The 20100-nt window shown below is 35.1% G+C and overlaps 1 protein-coding gene across 1 annotated transcript in view; it reads left to right on the top strand.

Moving 5' to 3' along the window:
* The window catches only part of SEMA3A (semaphorin 3A), a 217563-nt gene extending 205832 nt beyond the window's left edge, over positions 1 to 11731 (top strand). The window contains exons 16-17 of the mRNA XM_004381476.1: positions 5992 to 6134; positions 8240 to 11731. Coding sequence (XP_004381533.1) covers positions 5992 to 6134; positions 8240 to 8695 — 599 coding nt within the window. The 3' untranslated portion in view covers positions 8696 to 11731. The remainder of the gene's footprint in view (positions 1 to 5991; positions 6135 to 8239) is intronic.
* Positions 11732 to 20100: the final 8369 nt, after the last annotated feature.

The raw sequence follows: 20100 nt of genomic DNA, 5'->3' as shown, positions 1-20100 counted from the left end.
GAACTCTTATGCACTGCTGGTGGGAATGCAAAATGATACAACCATTTTGGAAAATGATATGGCGCTTCCTTAGAAAGCTAGAAATAGAAACACCATACAATCCAGCAATCCCAATGCTAGGAATATATACTAGAGAAATAAGAGCTGTCACACAAATAGACATATGCACATCCATGTTCATTGCAGCATTGTTCACAATAGCAAAAAGATGGAAACAGCCTAGATGTCCATACACAGATGAATGGATAAACTATGGTACATACACACAATGGAGTATTATGCAACGTTAAAGAATAATGATGAATCTGCAAAGCATCTCACAACATGGATGAAACCAGAGGACATTATACTGAGTGAAATAAGTCAGTCACAAAAGGACAAATATTGTATGAGACCACTACTGTAAAAACTCATGAAAATGTTTACACACAAAAAGAAACAATCTTTGATGGTTACAAGGGATGGGACGGATGGAGGGGGGTATACTAAATAGACAACAGATAAGTGGTAACTTCCGTGAAAGGTAAAACAGTACACAATACTGGGGAAGCCAGCACAACTTGTACAAGGAAAGGTCGTGGAAGCTCCATAGACACATCCAAACTCCCTGAGGTACCAAACTGCTGGGCAGAAGGCTGTGGGGACCACATCTAGCTCAATTGGCATCACATAGTTTATAAAGAAAACGTTCTACATTCTACCTTGGTGAGTAGCATCTGGGGTCTTAAAAGCCTATGAGCAGCCATCTAAGATACTCCACTGGTCTCAGCCCTTTGGGAGCAAGGGAGAATGAAGAAAACAAGATACAAGGAAAAGATTAGTCCAAAGGACTAATGGACCACAACTACCAAGGCCTGCACCAGCCTGAGTCCAGAACAGCTAGATGGTGCCCAGCTACCACCACTGACTGCTCTGACCAGGATCACAATAGAGGGTCCTGGACAGAGCTGGAAAAGGATGTAGAACAAAATTCTAACACACAAAAAAAGACCAGATTTACTGGCCTGATAGAGACTGGAGAAACCCCAAGAGAATGGCCCCTGGACACCCCTTAGCTCAGTTGTGAAGTCACTCCTGAGGTTCACTGTTCAGCCAAAGATTAGACAGCCCCATAAAACAAAACTAGACTAATGGCGCACAACAGTCCAGTGACAGGGACTAGAAGGCAGGAGGGGACAGGAAAGCTGGTAATCGGGAACCTAAGGTTGAAAAGGGACAGTGTTGACATGTCGTGGAGTTGTTAACCATTGCCATAAAACAATATGTGTACTAGCTGTTTAATGAGAAGCTACTTGTTCTGTAAACCTTCATTTAAAGTACAAGAAAAAATGAAATAAAAGAAAGGCAGCAACTCTGTCTTTGTAAAAAAAAAAAAAAATTGGATTAACAATTTAAACTATCACAACAATATCAATAATCATAATATCACCTCACATATTTATGACTATTACTGTATCCAGACACTGGAATATTGTTTTTACATAGACATATTCTGAGAACAAAAATAAGCTATTGAAATAGTTACAAATTTGAAATTTCTATAATTGCTAAATGATTAATATCATTAAGATAATTTGTGATTGTTAAAAATGAAGATAAGATAAAGGGAACAAAGAGAACACATAGACAAAGCAGGTATACTCAGAAAAAAACAGGGTGTGCAACAAGATGTTAGAAATACAAAACAAATTTGTCTCATAGCTTATTATCAGCCATTGCAGAGGGGGTAATATGATTGACTGATGAGTTACAAAGTCTACTAAGAAAAATCAGTTGTTCAAGAAAATCTCAATAATTTTTGGAAACTAAGACTAAAAAGAAAAAGTTCCCAAAGGTGAATAGAGAGAAAACAATGCAATGCGGTGAACACCATACCCAACAATACTGTGACATAAACACAGTGAGCAACTTTATAAGGTATTTCTTAGAGGCTCCCTCAGTATAGGGCAGGAACACTATACCAAACACAATCCAATGAAATTGATTATCTGGTGGGTTAACACAGTGTGTTCCATGTAAGTACGTCTCAGATCAACTGGTTTAATCCAGAGAGAGATTTTAGATTATCCTTACCCTGAATATGCAAGGTTACATACCCTTCAGGAAATCTTTAATCAACACTGCTTTTCTCGGTTGAGTTTTTGATTTATATTGAGTTCAATTTTATACTCCCTGAGAAGCACTTAGAGTGCGACTATTCCATGCTGCCATTTCTATGCAGAATCCTTTGCATTAATAAACAGTCAAATTAACAGTATGTTTAACAGGCAGCTCTACTCTGTCCGATAGGGTCGCTATGAGTCGGAATCGACTCAACAGCAATGGGATTTTTAACATTCCCAGAGAAAATTGAAGAATCTAATAAGGTTAGAAGACCACAATGAAAAAACTGTTCATGTCTGTAAATTTTTAAAGATACATAAAGAGAGTTGAGACAATGTTATTGAATGTCTAACGCTTCCCAGTCTGTACAAAATGTATGCAAATAGTTATGGTAGAAGGTCAGGAAAAGTAGTGGGTATTTAGTGAGTGCCTTCTCATCATTATTCTAACATATTTATTGTGTGTATGCTTATGAGGTGGCAGGTGTAGGAAAATTAACAGAAAAATGTGTACAATTACGTCTCAGCACTCAAACATTTGGGGATGGACTAAGGTCCACTTTAAATGAAAGATTTGATCCTAAAGTAAAAGTTTCTGATGATAGAAAAGTTCAGCTGCAGAGGACTTAGCAGAAACAAATTTAGTCAATACAAATTTACTTTTTGTGATTACTGTTGATAGCAGCAAAACCTAACAAAATAATAAAATAGGAGAACCTCAAAAGAAATGTGATAGTACATCTGTAAACTGACCACAGTTGGGAGTTAATATGGCAGGTTCAGTGGTTACTAGCTAGATTTCTCTCTTTCTTTCTTTTGTTGGACAAAGGATTGAAAGAGATGAACAATTTGAAGGAGAATGAAGCCTTAAGGTATTGGCGAGAGTAGTTATCCAAGCAAACTAACAAAAGCACCAAGACAATGAACCAAATTTGCAGTTGTGGTTCTTAAGCTTTTTCAGGTGAAAAAGTACCTGAATGTCATGGTGTTTCTTAAAGAAGACCATGAAATAGTGCTATATTCATCTAAGACCAACTTGGTATAAATTCTTTGTTAAGTCAAATATCATCTTATATTAGATTGTACTATAATTCAGTAGCACATAAAATGAAATATTTTTAAATATAAGAAAACAATTACTATTACAACAATCAATTTTATCCTTTTTTTTTTGGGAGTGGGGGTACATTGGAAAAGTTTGCCACCACCAGAGAAGGTCTTAAAGAGAAAGCAAAAACTGAACATTTCCCAAGACTATAAGAAAAGTTAACAGAAAGCTATCTCTGTGAATCAGGTAAATGATTAAATTAATTAGGAAGAAGACAACTCAGTGATAAAAAACGATGGGTTGTTAGGTGCCGTCAAGTCGGTTTTGAATTATATGTACAATAGAAATGAAAGAAACATTTCCAGATCCTGTTCCATCCTCACAGTCGTTGCTATGTTTGAGCCCATTGCTGTAGCCACTGTGTTAGTCCATCTCATTGAGGGTTTTCCTCTTTTTCCCTGATTTTGTACTTTACCAAACATGATGTCCTTCTCCAGGGAGTGCTTCCTCCTAATAACATATCCAATGTACGTGAGACCAAGTCTCGCCATCCTTGCTTCTAAGGAACACTGTGGCTGTACTTGTTCCAAGACAGTTTGTTCGTTCTTTTGGCACTCCGTGGTGTTTTCAATATTCTTTGCCAACACCATCATTTAAATGCTTCAATTCTTCTTTGGTCTTCTTTATTCATTGTCCAGCTTTCGCATGCATATGAGGCAACTGATGTTACATTTATATTAAAACTCTCTTCCTTCCTATTATAAAAGTTACACTGTTCTTCTCAGCTATGTAACAACTAATGTATTGACGAATTTAAACAGAGTTCTATGTTTGAGAGAAGTAACTTGCTTATACCGTCTGTTTCTACACTAACTTAGACAGGTATGTCCTCGTACTTTATACCTTTGGAACTTTACAGCAACCCTAGGCGAGCAACAAGTCAATTATTATCATAAACTTCTACATGGAAAAAGTAGGCCTGGAGGCATGCCTGGTGAGTGAGAAGTTCCTGGTAGATCACATGTCATTTGTTTCTAAATCCAGTGCATTTTTCCTGGTGTGCTGTGTATCTTATGATTAATTCATATAAAGAGATTGAATGTAAGTTCAATTGCTAAAAATATGGATTTGTTGGTCAAAAAGTTTAAACTGCAAAACAATTAGCAGAGAGAAATGTGTTCATTGTGTATATATTGGCCTCTATGACAAGACATTCTAATTATTTATCGTGGCTCCTGAATCATTGGAGATATTCCAGTCCCTGAAGGGTGTAGTGATTCGGTTCACCTATATCTAGGGAAGCAAAAGTCTTGAAAACTAGCACAGAAACATTTATCATATTTATTCAAAGATGTCATTGATTGTAAGATACACTAAAAATTTCAGAGAAAAATAAAACCTATTGTTTTCGATGTAGATATAGTATCTTGGAATCAATTAAATATTATTCTTTTTTTTCCCATTTCATTCATTTCTTAGATTTTCTTATATCCAGGGGCTTGATCTTTTAAGTAACAATAGACAAATAACTTCCCAATGTTATAAGAATTTCACATCTAGGGCAATAGAGAAAAAGGCAGTGAGGTTGGCATCTCTGGTGATAGCAAATAAAGGCAGAAGGTCAATTATAGGCAGGGGGAGAGTAAGAGAGGATGGACAAAGGTGGTAACAGGGATTGGATGGAGCAGCGTTTTGGAAAGCTTTTACCCTAATGAGAGCAAATTATATCAGCTATGACAGACAAAAGTACTCAGTTGATTATGAAAAGAGTAAAACTGTCAAAGTGATGCCAAAAAGGGGGGAAAACCTTTTTTTAATTAAAAGTCTGGCTGAGTTCAGAGTAGAAAGCAAAAATTTTTCATCTGTCTACACTGTCAGCTTCCCTATGCATGTGAAAATATATTTATTATTTCCTAAATTAATTTAATGAGTTCCAGATTGTACAGGATGTCATAATGGAAACAGGATTACACAAGATTATAATGAGTTTTTTTTCTCTAAATGAGTTTTACCTAGACTCCCTGTGTCGTACTTTTGATCTCAACTGTGTTTCATTTACCACATTGAAGGAGGTTACATAAAGGGTAAAATAATAGAAAATCAGGAAACAGATTTTCTTATTGCTGTATTTTATTATATACTCTTGCCATATTCCTTAGCCTAATTCTTGAAAATAATAAAAGATGTGTCATTTTAAAAAAGGACAATTGAAACCACATTGCATTATAGCTATGTATCTTTCTTCTGAGCCATCCCAAACATTTCATACCAATTGATCTTCAGAACAAACTTGTGGATTATTTAGGGGTTATTGGTGGGGAGTTTCAACTTCCTGAACTCTACCTTCTGCAAAACACTAGGTAAATATTATTGGTCGATGAATTTAATTATACAGATGAAAAACAAACACAAAGAGGTAAAATAATTTCTCAGAAACAGATTCTTGTTTCCACTAGGCTGGTACAATAACTTTTCTGCTGGCCCCATTACTCAGAGCATAGAATTTTGCAGTGAAAATAATTTCACATAGAATATTATTATGGCATATAAAGATGTAGAGTTATACTTCACACATGACTGATTTTGTTAATGTTATGCTATTTTCTGGTAGACAAATCACTGCATATGCTTTATATAACCCATACCAAAATGATTAGTCTATTTAGGTAGGCATTTGGGTTCTGAAACCTTACATCCTTGACATATCTGCCATCCTCAATCAATTTGTAGAAGTCTTTCAACTTGGCAACAAACTTGTCTCATAAATTTCCAAATAAATACTTTGGAAAGTTGAGATTGCTCCTTTAACATTTCCCATTCCGTTTCCTCTTCACCGGCTAGATAATCACCATGGCCACAGCCTTGAAGAAAGAATCATCTATGGAGTAGAAAATAGTAGCACGTTCCTGGAGTGCAGTCCAAAGTCACAGCGGGCTCTGGTCTACTGGCAATTCCAGAGGCGGAATGAAGAACGAAAAGAAGAGGTATGGGAATGAAACAGATGGGATTATTTTAGCTAATATACTGTTAAGTGACTCCAGCATATTTGACATTAAGGGGGATAAAAAGTACTGTAAAGCTTTATCTTTTTCTTAAACCATCCATAGCTCATTCATTAAACAAGTATTCATTGAAGGCCCATTATATGACAGGCTTAGTGCTAAGAGTTAGATGAACAAAGGGAAACTGATAAGAGTTTCTGTCCCTGAAGGAGTTTACAGCTACCATGGGATATATTTCAGAGTTTTCTTATTTCTTCATGTGGTTATCTGCAAAAGCAATTACATTATCTATATATTTGTACACATAAAAAAATCAAATACTCCCACTAATTTTAATTTTTGTCCATTTATTTCTGCTATCTGAGCATGCTTTCCTTTCTCCACTAACTTCCTCAAGTAGGGGAGGTGGATAGGGAGTAGTAGAAGATTTATGATGAAGCATCTGAGGTCCCAGTCTCAACTCTGACATGAACTAATGATATAACATCAAGCAGATCTTCCTCCTCATGGATCCATGTCTTCCTCTGTAAATTAGAGAATTGTGCACAGAAAATCTCAGTGATTCCTCTGAAATGTAAAGACTCCTTTAAAGCCTTTAAAAAAATAGACAATGGTGACCAGACTATTTAGTTGATTTGTAAAATGTGTTATGTGCAAATGTATGAAAATACTCTGAATATAAAAATAAAAATCCTCCCATAATCTTTTTGACATTTCAAACAGAGCCTTTAAACTATGTAATCATATCATATAAATGATAAGGTTCATTTCATACATTACCTTCTTAGGCTTTCAGAGATCTTTGTTGTAAATTTTATTCAAAATAAAAGTAAGATTGAATATACACCCACTCCTCACTTATTGACATGGTTAGATTCCAAAGACTAGGTCATATGTGAAAATAGGCATTATGCAAACAATGGAGGATGACGACATGAGATCACAAAGTGGAGGATGACTACATCATTACATAACTGCCAAATTACATCATTATATAACTGCCAAATTATGCTATTACATAACTGCCAAATTACATCATTACATAACTGCCGAACCACTGAGAATCATGGCCCAGCCAAGGTGACACATAACCTTAACCATCATAGCCAGCATTACTCTCGTCTCATGCCTCAGAATTCATTACTGCCAGACATACGTCATTAATGTACAAAATATTCTCATAGTAGATTTCTTACTATTGTAAATGCGAAATGTTGAATGAGATAGTCAATAAGTGAGGAGTAGGTGTACTGAATATATTCAAGAGCATGTTGCTAGACATAGGAAATTGAATAATTATTAAACATTTTTCTTCTGCTTGCTCAACTGCTGCTTTTTAATTTCATTTTTCAATTTGCTTATTATAAGTCATTCTAACACCCCATTTTTAAAGAATCATTTAGTATTTTCCAATATCAATATTCAACATTACCTTTCTCCCATATTTATATACCTACTTTTGTATTTCTGGAATCCTTGGGTGGTGCAAATGGTTAACACATTCAGCTGCTAACCAGAAGATTGGGGGTTCAAGTCCAACCAGAGGCCCCTCAGAAAAAAATCCCGGCAATTTACTTACAAAAAAATCAGCCACTGAAAAACCCCATAGAGCACAGTTCTACTCTGACATACATAGAGTCATCATGAGGCAGAATTGACTCGGCAACCTGGTTTTTAGATTTATAAAATAAAGTATATCTTTGTTTCTTCCTCCATTTATCTTGCATATTTTAAACTATTATGTTATTAAGAAAATTCTATTAAAATAGTAGTACAACCAATATTTTATATGCATCTTAAAATAATTAATGGAGATTATAATCTTTTTTTCCTGAAGGGAAAATGCTGTCATTTCTCTTAAATTAGAAATGTTATTTACTGTTGAAAATATATTTGATATTTGTTATATTCAACACATAGCCTAAATTTTTACTGACACAGTGTCTCAGAACTGATACTTCTTTTAAATATAAAAAACCAAAACCCATTATCCTTGAGTTGATTCTGACCCATATGTACATATATATATATATATATATATATATATATATATATATATACACTCTTTATTGCGTTTTTCCCCCCAGATCAGAGTAGATGATCATATCATCAGGACAGAACAAGGCCTTCTATTGCGCAGCCTACAGCGGAAAGATTCAGGCAATTACCTCTGTCATGCTGTTGAACATGGATTCATGCAAACTCTTCTTAAAGTGACCTTGGAAGTCATTGACACAGAGCATTTGGAAGAACTTCTTCATAAAGATGATGATGGAGATGGCTCTAAGACCAAAGAGATTTCCAACAGCATGACACCTAGCCAGAAGGTCTGGTACAGAGACTTCATGCAGCTCATCAACCACCCAAACCTGAACACAATGGATGAGTTCTGTGAACAAGTTTGGAAAAGGGACCGAAAACAACGTCGGCAAAGGCCTGGACATACCCAAGGGAACACTAATAAATGGAAGCACTTACAGGAAAATAAAAAAGGTAGAAACAGGAGGACCCATGAATTTGAGAGGGCACCCAGGAGTGTCTGAGCTGCATTACCTCTAGAAACCTCAAACAAGTAGAAACTTGCTTAGACAATAACTGGAAAAAAATGCAATATACCTGAACTCTTTTCATGGCATTATGTGGATGTTTACAACGGTGGGAAATTCAGCTGAGTTCCACCAATTATAAATTAAGTCCATGAGTAACTTTCCTAACAAACAGGCTTTCTTCCTAATACCAACACCTAGTAGAGGTCACAGGTGAATGCGGATATTCACTCTAGCAGACTTAATGTTTCCTACAAGATTTCATTGTACAGGTTTCACCTTCTTCTTTGCCTGAGAAATAAAAATGTCATTTGCCATATTGCCATCTAAAGAAGAAAAACTGCATCAGCAAAGCCATTTTACTGAACTAAAAGTTTAAAATAAACTGCATGGATTTAGTAAGCTGATGACTATTCCAAAATGTGGTTGGATTCAAGGATATTTTTTGTCTACCAGCACTCTTGTTTGTATGTACTGGAGGAGTAAAATGATACTGAATCAAATGGTCTGTGGAAATATAAAAAACATAAACCATCCAGCATCCAGAAGAACAATGGAATACACTGATCTACTACTGATGTCTTCTTTCAGCTTTGATCTAAAGATGTATTTTATTAAAGCTATAATTTAAATGTACCATGACAAATATGCAGTAAAAATTAGTTCTTTTTCTAAGCTAGAGTAGGTTTTTGTCTTACAAATATTGTGCTATATAGTTTTTGTTTTAAAAATTCCAATTTTGTGCTGCTTTTTATTTTTTTAATTTTCTTTTCAGTTCGATAAGAGGGATAGCTGATATTGTCTTAGAAACACATATACATCTATAACAGTTGTTTCCTAAAACCTAGATATAAATTATTCTTTATTTTTCTGAGGATATTAAACGAATGGAAGCCTTTCACACCTTCCCGCTTTAAGTATTATCTAAATTTAACCTGCGTACTGTTCTCATAAAAACAACGAAAAGGCCTTTAACCAGGAAAAAAAGGGAAAATAATTGATTTGTTAAATGCATTTTATTGCTTCTAGTGGATTAATGAGTAGAAAACGAACTGTGTATGTCATGAAACTAAAAAGCGTTGTCTTAATATAGTGTTAAAAGAAAATGTCTCTTCATTCTGTACTTGAATCCCTACATGATATTTGAGACATAAAAAAACTCTCTCTTGATTCCATTGGGGATTACATTTGTATCACTTCATTTTTTTTAAAAAGAGAGAGAAGATCTATAATATTAAAACAAACATCATAAAGGCAAATTTTCCAACTCTGTTTATATCTGTATCAGTCATTTGCTAACTGCCACTTATCTCACCTTAAGACACTTAATCTGTCTAAAGAACACAACTCTTTTTTATCTCAACAGGAGTGACTTTTATATAAACTGTTGTCCAAGACACAATCCCCACTTAAGCAATGTAAAACTCTTCATCCTCTGCAACAACTTCTAAATTGTGATAAAATCCTATTAATTAAGGGCTTGCCTGCATTATTGTTCTATGACGATTCATTGATAATCATTGACTTCAAGATGCATAAGACCTTCAGCATTACAATACTGTTTCTTTTGCACTGCGCTCACCTTTCTAGGAATCCCTCTGTAGGTCCATCATGCACAAAAAAAAAAAAAAAAAATGCAAAGAAAACATCTTAATGCTAATTAATGAAGCAGCATTGAAATTCTAACCCTAGCTGTCTTGGGATTCTAATTAACTCAGCATTAATTTCTCACCTCAGACTACAGTGAATTTTTTAAAATTCCCCATCAGCTGAAATATTTCACAGATGGAAGCTCATGTTTCAGTTTTAATGATTCCTTTGAATAAACAATTTGTTGATGCGTCTTTCAAATGAAAAAGCCTAAAAAATATTCTACATTCAATTTTAGGCTTCATTGACTAATCTGGTGTTGCTTTTAGAAGTACATCCTGAAGTGGAAGATGAATTGTTAAATTATTTGAAGGACACACTCCTTTACAGAAAAAAAGTATTTGAAATATAAATCAAAGAACAAAGAATGCTCCAAATAGGTCATTCTTGCATACATCAAGTATCTTAACTGTACTAAAATGCAGTGTTGCATTTCATTTTAAACTTGCAGCTGAAACAAATTTATCTGCAATAACAGAAGTACCTGATTTCTTATTAGTCTTCAAAAAAGGGATTTTAAGGGATATAGATTATATAACTGCAGGGATGCCTTCCCATACCTGAATGCATTTTGTTTAGCTACGAAATACCAATAGAAAGAAAGTCAAGACTTTGATTAAAAGACACGAACCAGTCTACTGGCATGTATTTATAAACTATCAGGTCTAAGTTTCAAAAAAAATTAAAGCTATAACTTGCAAGTAAATAACTCATTACAGTCATAACCTTCTGCCAATGAGTATTGAGAGGGGCAGTCTGCATGAAAAATAATGTCCTATTTAATTTAGTTTTAATAGTCTTTGGCATATACATGTATCATCAGAGATGAAACTGTGTTCAGAGACTCATGTGATCTTAAGCAAAGTATGACAGCAGTCTCAAGATAGGCAAAAGGGGCATCAGCAGAGAAATCATGGCCCAGATGAAATCAAATGTAAAATGTAAACGCATGTAAACGCACACTTAAGGCTTCTTTTTATGTATTATTTAGTGATTTTCAGTGGTATGTGTTTAGTAGTTCAATATTTGCTACCTACACATTAGGCAAAAGAGATGTAAATAATTTTGAAAAGAAGGAGAAGAACAGTGTAAAATACAACTTTTTCTAGGTATTCCATTTCAATGTGTTCAACATCATCCTAGAATGCAAGATTTTTCCCCCACAGGTGACAAGGTGGTTTATGTGCTATTTAAGGGCAAAAGGTGTATGCCCATTCACTAAGCATGTTTTTTACCAGGTAGTAAATATGTTCCATATCTGTATTTATCATTGCATTTCAGATGGGAACTAGAAAACTGGAGAGAAAAATGTAATGAAACTGCTGCTGTAAATTATTTCTTTTAGCATGTATTCAGTTGCTAAATACACATTTCTTCAAAATATTTGAATTCAGATGTCTTTACTGTTCCCTGTAGCATATGGTGTCAAGGAACATAAGCTAAGGAAATGTTGAGAACCAGAGTCAAGTTGCTACATAATCAGCTAACAGATTTCTTCATTTGTAGACATCTGTAAACTGGGTTCTTTATTCATGGTGACGATGTGAATTTTACGCCCTTTAAATTAAATATTTCTATTTTATATGTCATACCGAAAAGGGAAATATGGAAATGAAATTCTATAACATGTCCTTATCATAAGTTTGGGTTCATTCCAGATCTACAGAGATGCCCAACTGTTGTTTTGAAATTGCTTATCCTGAAGATCATAGGCAAGCATTTTAAAAATATGGAGTCATCAGTATAACATTTTGAAATCTGTTTATGAGTTCATTTTTTTCAACACAAAACATGTCTGTTCAAACAAAAGTACTTTTTATGCCCTTTACATTCAACTTAATGGAAATCTACCAGGTTTCATGGCTTAAAAGACACTTAACAAAAAGGATTTGGCGTCACCTATTTTGTAATAACATGTTAGATATAAACTGGCCTAATGCCAAAGACACTCCTGCTTTTTATTTTAACCTTGTTTGTAATAAGTTATTTAAAATCAATGTTAATGTTTGCAAAATACATGTTTCGTAAGAAAAAGGTATTTTTCAAAAAAAAATCTACAAAATTCTATTAGTTTGATTCCTAACCATTTTCTTATGCTAGTGGATTAGAGATACATACTTTTATTTTCTTTTAGGCTAATAGATTAAGAGGACCTGGAAGTGAAAGAGAGAATGAAGCAGAAGAAATGATGTCTAATATAGAATGGTCATTTCATAGTCAACATGACCAAAAGAAAACAACTTGGTTATTCATTCCAAACACGTGAATACATAGAGAGATGATAGAGGAAGGCATCAAACAAAATAAAACGAAGAAAAAGTTTATCTAGAATATAAAGAAATTGAACTTATAGATACTTTCCACTTTCAAAAGAACCAGATTCCGACCCTTTCAATTAGTATTGCACTAGTAGATCTTGATCATCTGTTATGTGCTAGGCACTATGTTAGATGATGACGATACTGAGATGAGTGAGACATAACCCTTGTCTTTAAAGAGCTCATAATGACATAAGGAAAGCAGACAGCGACATAATTTTCCATCATCTTATCTGCAAGTCTTTCCTGATCCTCCTATCCCTAGATCAATCTAATCACCTTTTCTGTGTTAAATCTGTGCCTTATACATACTTTTTATAGCCACATGTTTCACGATGGTGTGATTCATTTGTTTACGTCCTTGACTCCCTTTCTAGACTGTGAGCTCCTTGAGGGCAGGGTCTGTATCTAATTTATTTCTGCTGCCAGTGCCCAGCATGATGCCTGACATGGAGCAGAGTGGGAGCTCAATAAATCACTGTTGGAAAGAACCAGGTAACAATGTGATAAGTGCCAAATGCGAGCTCTCAATAAAAGTGCTATGGGAGCACAGAAGAAGGAGTTAATTGGTGGAGACAGAGCATGAAGAGCTTCAGAGAAGTGACATGCAAACTGTGGATTGAAATATCAGTCCAATTTTCCTAGATTAGGAAGGAGAATTTTGACAGAGGGTATAGGAGAAAGAAGAAGCGATGTGAAAAATATGTTTTTTTCTCCCTGGGAACAATTGCTGCAAGTGGATAGAGCATAGGGTTCTTAATGACAAGTAAAACACTCTACTACTATGAGTCGAACTGATGCATTTGTTTGAATTCTCCTGGATTTTAATTTATTGTCCTTTATTTGAACCTAACTTTCTCATCACTGGCACATGATGTCATACACTCTGCCTCCTTTCTCCCTCCCCTCCTCTCTCCTCCTAATCACCTCCTCTTTAATGTTGACCTCTTTTATCTTTACTCTTCTGGAGTCATAGCACTGGGTAGCGTTCCTGCCAGCATCTTCAGTTGATATCTTTATGCTAAAATCCCCTCTTTGCTTCAATCTCCTGTGTTTCAGCTGGAATTCGGAATTCCACACGTGAATGGCTGGGAGAAGCTATCTTCATCAGATTGACTCCTCTGTGCTCTAACTCAGTTCAAATGAAATTTCTTTTATATTTCACCTACCTGCAGCATTATCTCACTCATCTAGTAATAGTTGGGTAGCGGTAGCTCAGTGATAGACTTGTCGCCTTCCATGTGGGAGACCTGGGTTCAATTCCTGGCCATACACCTCAAGCACAGCCACTACCCATCTGTCAGTGGAGGCGTGTGCGTTGCTATGATGATGAACAGGTTTCAGCAGAGCTTTCATTCTAAAACAGACTAGGAGGAAAGGTCTGGTGGTCAACTTCCAAAAATCAGCCATTGAAAACCCTATGGATCACAACAGTCAAATCCTGTTGTGCCTGACTCACCATGAGTCAGGGTCTGACACAACGGCAGCTAACAAGGACATCTAGTGTGAGACCACTGGGCCACCAGTTCCAACACTGCCTTGATTATTATTAGCAAGGTTGCTCACAAACAAGACTTTGCCAAAGGTAATATTAAAATATGAAGTCTGTATTTGTTCAACGGATACCCTAGACAGAGTAATTCCTGGCCAAACAATGCTGCAGGTGAGGTTAACTCCCATAATTGACAGGCAGCGACTCCTGTTTTACTTTTTTTAACCAAAAAAGAAAAACAGTTTAAAAAAAGCAGGAAGGTATAGCTGCCATCTTGAATCTGTCAGCTCCACATCGCTATTATATTGAACTGTCAAGTTTTTCTCCATGTTACAAAAGAATGCATTTTAATTCTCTTAATCTAAACATTTTATTTGTAGACATGCTGTTTTTTTATGTAGCAAAAGTTTTCTTAAATGTGTTCAGGTCATCACAATTTGGGTAATTTTGAAGTCTCAACTTCTGTCCTCTCTTTGTAAGTCCCACTGAAGCATTAGAACCCAAGTAAATACATTTTTAAATGTATTTCATTTTCGTAGCCCAGTTTTTTATGTTTTGATTGCTTTGTTAATACCTAATTCCTGAGAGGCTTAAGTTTTTTAGACAAAGTTTTGTGTCTAAAATCACACAGTTTTTCTGCTTCGAGATCTTTTTTAATACACCCAATTTTCAGGAAGTTTGTGTCCTTGAATTAAAAAAAAGAGAGAGTATGACAGTTATCAGTTTTCTGATATTTTTGTTTTATTCAGGTAGCATTTTAAATTGCTAATAACTATTAACAAATTAGTATAGTTCCCTTGTATCATTTAATAAATCCCTTTTAAATTTAGATACTAGCTAATAATGATACATCTATGTATCAAATTTACATTGGTGATCAGTTTCAGAAACATTGCTCATTTTCCTCTTTGCTTTACTTTTGAACCTAATAGCATTTCTGTTGAAATTATATTTTATTTGGTTTGGGAAGCAGATTAAATTATTACCTAATGAATATTATCCTTCATCAGAAAAAAATCTAGTATCTGTGTAGAGAAATGTACTGTTACTAAGTATATTAAATTGTTACAATTGTGAAATATATTTACCAAGATAAACAGGATTATTACAATTTTGACCAAAACAATAGTCATTAACTTTAGAAACAAGACCTCTCCTTGAGCTTTCTAACCATTCCAAAATTTAAAAACCAAACAACAACAACAGCAAATACCCTAGGTTACAACCTAACCATTCAAAAAGTAATCCCCATTGTTCCCAGTGGAGACTTGAATATAATTTGAAATTGTTTCCATTCTGGTCTCTCTCTGATTCCTTTTTGTTATTATATAGAGTTTATTAAAATTATGTCATATCAGGTAGCTCTATATTCATTATGAGAAGTAATATTGTTGAACTTTTTAAAAAGAAAGTATTTGTACATTTGTATAAAATTATCAGATTGTTATCAGTGCATATCAAACCAAAGAACAGAAACTCTTTGTAACATATTTCATTGTACTATATTATAATTTAATATTTTGGTATTAAATAAAATCAACATAATCTAAACTGTAGAAGCATTAAGAAAGTCTATTCTAAAGTTACTGCTTAGTAATAATAATATTGCATTTTTATAGCATTTTATAGTACACAAGGTATTTTCAAGATCTCATTTGGTCTTCTTTACATGAAGCAGGACAATTTTATTATCCCAACTTTGTAAGAGAGAAATAATAAATGGCTTGCTTTAGATCTAATAACATTTAGCAAGTTTTAAAACGGAGATTACAAATTTGTAGCCTGGCTCAGAACAGAACCTTTTTCCCACCACATTACAGCCTGACAATGGAAAAGAGCTACAAATTAAATGTTAGTAAGTTACCATTGCATAAGCATTCTTTTAAGTTTTGTTGCTGTTGTTGCTGTTGCCCTATAGGGTTTTCTTGGTTGTAATCTTTATGGAAGCAAACCGCCGGGTCTTTTTCCTATGGAGCTGATGGGTGGGTTTGAACCACCAGCCTTTCTGTTAGCAGTCGAGCACTTAACCGTTGGGCCCTCAGGGCTCCTTTCTTTTAATTTAGATCACCCTAAAACAATGTGCATTAAAGGAACAAACTCATTGACCTGGGCATTTGGTAACTTAAGATCTTCACTAATCTGGATGATGAATGAACCATATTCATTGGTTAAGTTGGTCAAGTGTTCAGTTGGAAAAGACTTGAATCTATGTCTATAATTTATTTACTTTAATAAAAAAAGTCATAAAAAATATCAACTTTTCATGCATTTTTCTTAAACAGCTGAAATGAGGCAAAAAAGACTATTTAAATTGACACAAAGTAAATAAGTTTTTTCCCTGTATTTGACTATGTGACCAAAAAAACTATTTCAGGATTCATATATGCATGTATAAAGTCACTCTTATAAATGAAAATACCATTGTTAGAATAACTTCATCTTTGGAATAACAATTTGTATTGCAGAGTAGAACTGCAGTTGATAGGGTTTTCAAGGTTGTGACCTTCCGGAAGAAGAGCTCTAGGCCTCTCTTCCTAGGAGCCTCTGGGTCAGTTCAAATTGCCAACCTTTCGGTTAGTAGTCCAGTACTTAACCATTTGCACCACCAAGGGACTCCTTGCCATGTCCTAGGATTTAACAACTATCAATACCTTATGTCAAGTAAATGCCAGGAGAAAATCCTATGTAGATTTTCATTCCTCAAAAGCAGTAAATACAATTATCTCAAATATATATTCAACTCAAATATACATAATTTCTGGAGTAAATTTTTTTTTTTTACTTAGTGCATATATCTAAAATCAAAAAAAACAAACAACTAAACCCATTGCCATTGAGTGATTTCAAAATAGCAACCCTCTAGGACAGAACAGAACTGCCCCATAGTGTTTTCCAAGGCTGTAATCTTTACAGAAGCAGACTGCAACACCTTTCTCCCATGGAGTGGCTGGTGGGTTTGAACCACCAACCTTTCAGTTAGCAGATGAGCATGTAACCACTGAGCCACCAGGGCTCCTTGTGCATGTATAAAATGTCAAACAAAATGAGTTTAACAAAAAATTTCATAAATTCTAAATTTTATGGAAGATATTTTGTTAAAATTCTGAGTTCACCAGTCTGTGACTTGACTGTGAGGTTCTTCAGCCCTAGGCCATAGCAGAGCTGTCCTTGGTCCATGGACATATCATAGCGGAAGTGATTTGTAGGAGCCACAACTTCCTTGGCAGTGTATGCCAAGATCTGGTTAACTTCCAATTTAAAAAGTCACCCCAGAAAGTCAGACTTGTTCTTAGTCTTCATTGGGGTAGTTGAACCATTTGGAAGATAATTTTCTGACTGTTAGCAACCACATAGGACAGAGAAGAACTGCCCCATGGGGTTTCCAAGGCTGTAATTTTTACAGAAGCAGACTGCCACATCTTTCATATCTTTCACTGAGCAGCTGGTGGGTTCCAATAACCAACATTGTCAGTTAGCAGCCAAGCACTTAACTGCTTCGCCACCAAGGCTCCTTTTTCAAAATCCAAGTTTCAGTATTAAATATAGATTAGAATTGTCATTTTTATATAGAGGTTCCTTTTGTCTCCTGTTGTATTACTGTGTCACTTCTGCCATATAGTATTCACCTCCGTGGTAAAATTCAGTTAAATTATCTTTCGAAAACTGGGTCAACATAATGTTCTAACAAATGTTTCCATAGTGTTATGAGCCTATGTTCTCTGGAAGAATCATCTCCAATGAAGAAAAGCATTCCTGTTGCCCCCTACTGTCACTTCTAAAACTTTGTGCTGAAATCATATCTTAAAAAAACTATAAGAAAGCCTCTAGTGTTTTTTTTTTAAAGGATTTTACTATCTTTTCATTATTTTTTAAATTATATACTAACTTCCACAAACCTCTCCAACTTCTGCTGTATCTGGCACAGCTTTCCTTTCAGTTACAACCCATCTTGCAAAATTCGACAACCTCATCAATTACCCATCTAACTCTTTGGTTTCACAGTAAATTAACCTAACTTAATGTCAATGACCTATTTCTTTAATCCACTTTCAGCTACCAACCAGAATTGGACCGTTCGTCTTTTCAGACTGTTCTCCTATGAATATCTCAAACTCCAAAGATGCATTGTGAAATATAGATATAAAAGCATGTATCTTATCTAACCCAAGTACAGTTAAAGAAGAAGGAGAAAATGCACACTATGTACTCTATACTCAGCTTGTAAATGTCAACTTATCTGTCCTTTGAAACTCCCAGATGTCCCTCATTGATCACATCCTCAATTATTTCCTTTGGGGAACCAATAAACTGGATTTTATGACTATACATTCTTAATCTTCCAATTCACTCATTCCTTTACTGTCAAATCTTTTTTTTTTAAAGTACTTATTATACTATTATAGGAAAGGAGCAAGATGAACAAGAATAAGCATGACAGACTAACAGAAGCAGTTTCAGAGGTCAGGAAGGTTTTAATGACATGTAGAAATAAAAGTTCAAAGGATAAGTTATATTGCCTATAGGCAGGTGGAGAAAAATAGAGCACACACCAACCATTGATGTAATATGTATTTAGAAAATACTACGTACCAGGCACAGCATGATGTACTTAGATTTCAAAGATGAGCAATAATTAGTCCCTGATTATGAGAAACTCACAATCTATCAGAGGGAGATAAACACAAAATGCAATATATCCAATGCTATAAAAGGGTATTCACATGCGTATGTCAGTTTGTTGTACTGTGGTGGCTTGCATGTTGCTGTGATGCTCGAAGCTATGTCACTGGCATTTCAAATAACAGCAGGGTCTCCCATGGTGGACAGGTTGCAGCAGAACTTACAGACTAAGACAGACTAGGAAGAAGGACCTGGCAGTCTACTTCTGAAAAAATTTGCCAGTGAAAACCTTATGAACAGCAGCTGAACACTGTCAGTATAGTGCTAGAAGATGAGCCCCTCAGGTTGGAAGTCACTCAAAATACTACTGGGGAAGAGCTGACTCCTCAAATAGAGTCAACCTTAGTTAAATGGATGGAGTAAAATTTTCGGGATCTTCCTTTGCTGATGTTGCATGACTTAAAATGAGAAGAAACATCTGCAAACAGCCATTAATAATCAGAACATGGTATGTATGAAGTATGAATCCAGGAAAACTGGAAGTCATCAAAAATGAAATGGACCACATAAAGATTGATATTCTTGGCATTAGTGAGCTGAAATGGACTGGTATTGGCCATTCTGAATCAGACAATCATACAGTCTACTACGCTGGGAATGACAAATTGAAGAGGAATGGCATTGCATTTATCATCAAAAAGAACATTTCAAGATCTATCCTGAACTAAAATGCTGACAGTGATAGGATAATATCTATACGCCTACAAGAAGACCAGTTTACATGATTATTATTCAGATTTACACATCAGACACTAAAGATGAGGAAATTGAAGATTTTTACCAACTTCTGCAGTCTGAAAAGATCAAACATGCAATCAAGATGCACTGGTAATTACCGGTGATTGAAATGCAAAAGTTGGAAAGAAAGTAGAAAGAACAGTAGTTGAAAAATATGGCCTTGGTGATAGAAATGATGCCAGAGAATGTATGATAGAATTTTGCAAGAACAACTTATTCAGTGCAAATACCTTTTTTTAACAACATAAATGATGACTATACACATGGACCTCACCAGATGGAATACACAGGAATCAAAACCACTACATCTGTAGAAAGAGACAATGGAGAAGTTCAATATCATTAGTCAGAACAAAGCCAGGCACCGACTGCAGAACAGGCCATCAAATGCTCATAGGCAAGTTCAAGGTGAAGCTGAAGAAAATTAGAGCAAATGCAAAAGAGCCAAAATATGACCTTGAGTATATCCCAGTGAATTTAGAGACCAACTCAAGAATAGATTTGACACATTGAACACTAATGAC

The sequence above is a fragment of the Trichechus manatus genome, unplaced genomic scaffold, assembly GCF_000243295.1.
Source record: "Trichechus manatus latirostris isolate Lorelei unplaced genomic scaffold, TriManLat1.0 scaffold00085, whole genome shotgun sequence".
NCBI classification, from domain to species: domain Eukaryota; kingdom Metazoa; phylum Chordata; class Mammalia; order Sirenia; family Trichechidae; genus Trichechus; species Trichechus manatus.
This window is presented reverse-complemented; position numbering and strand designations above follow the sequence as displayed.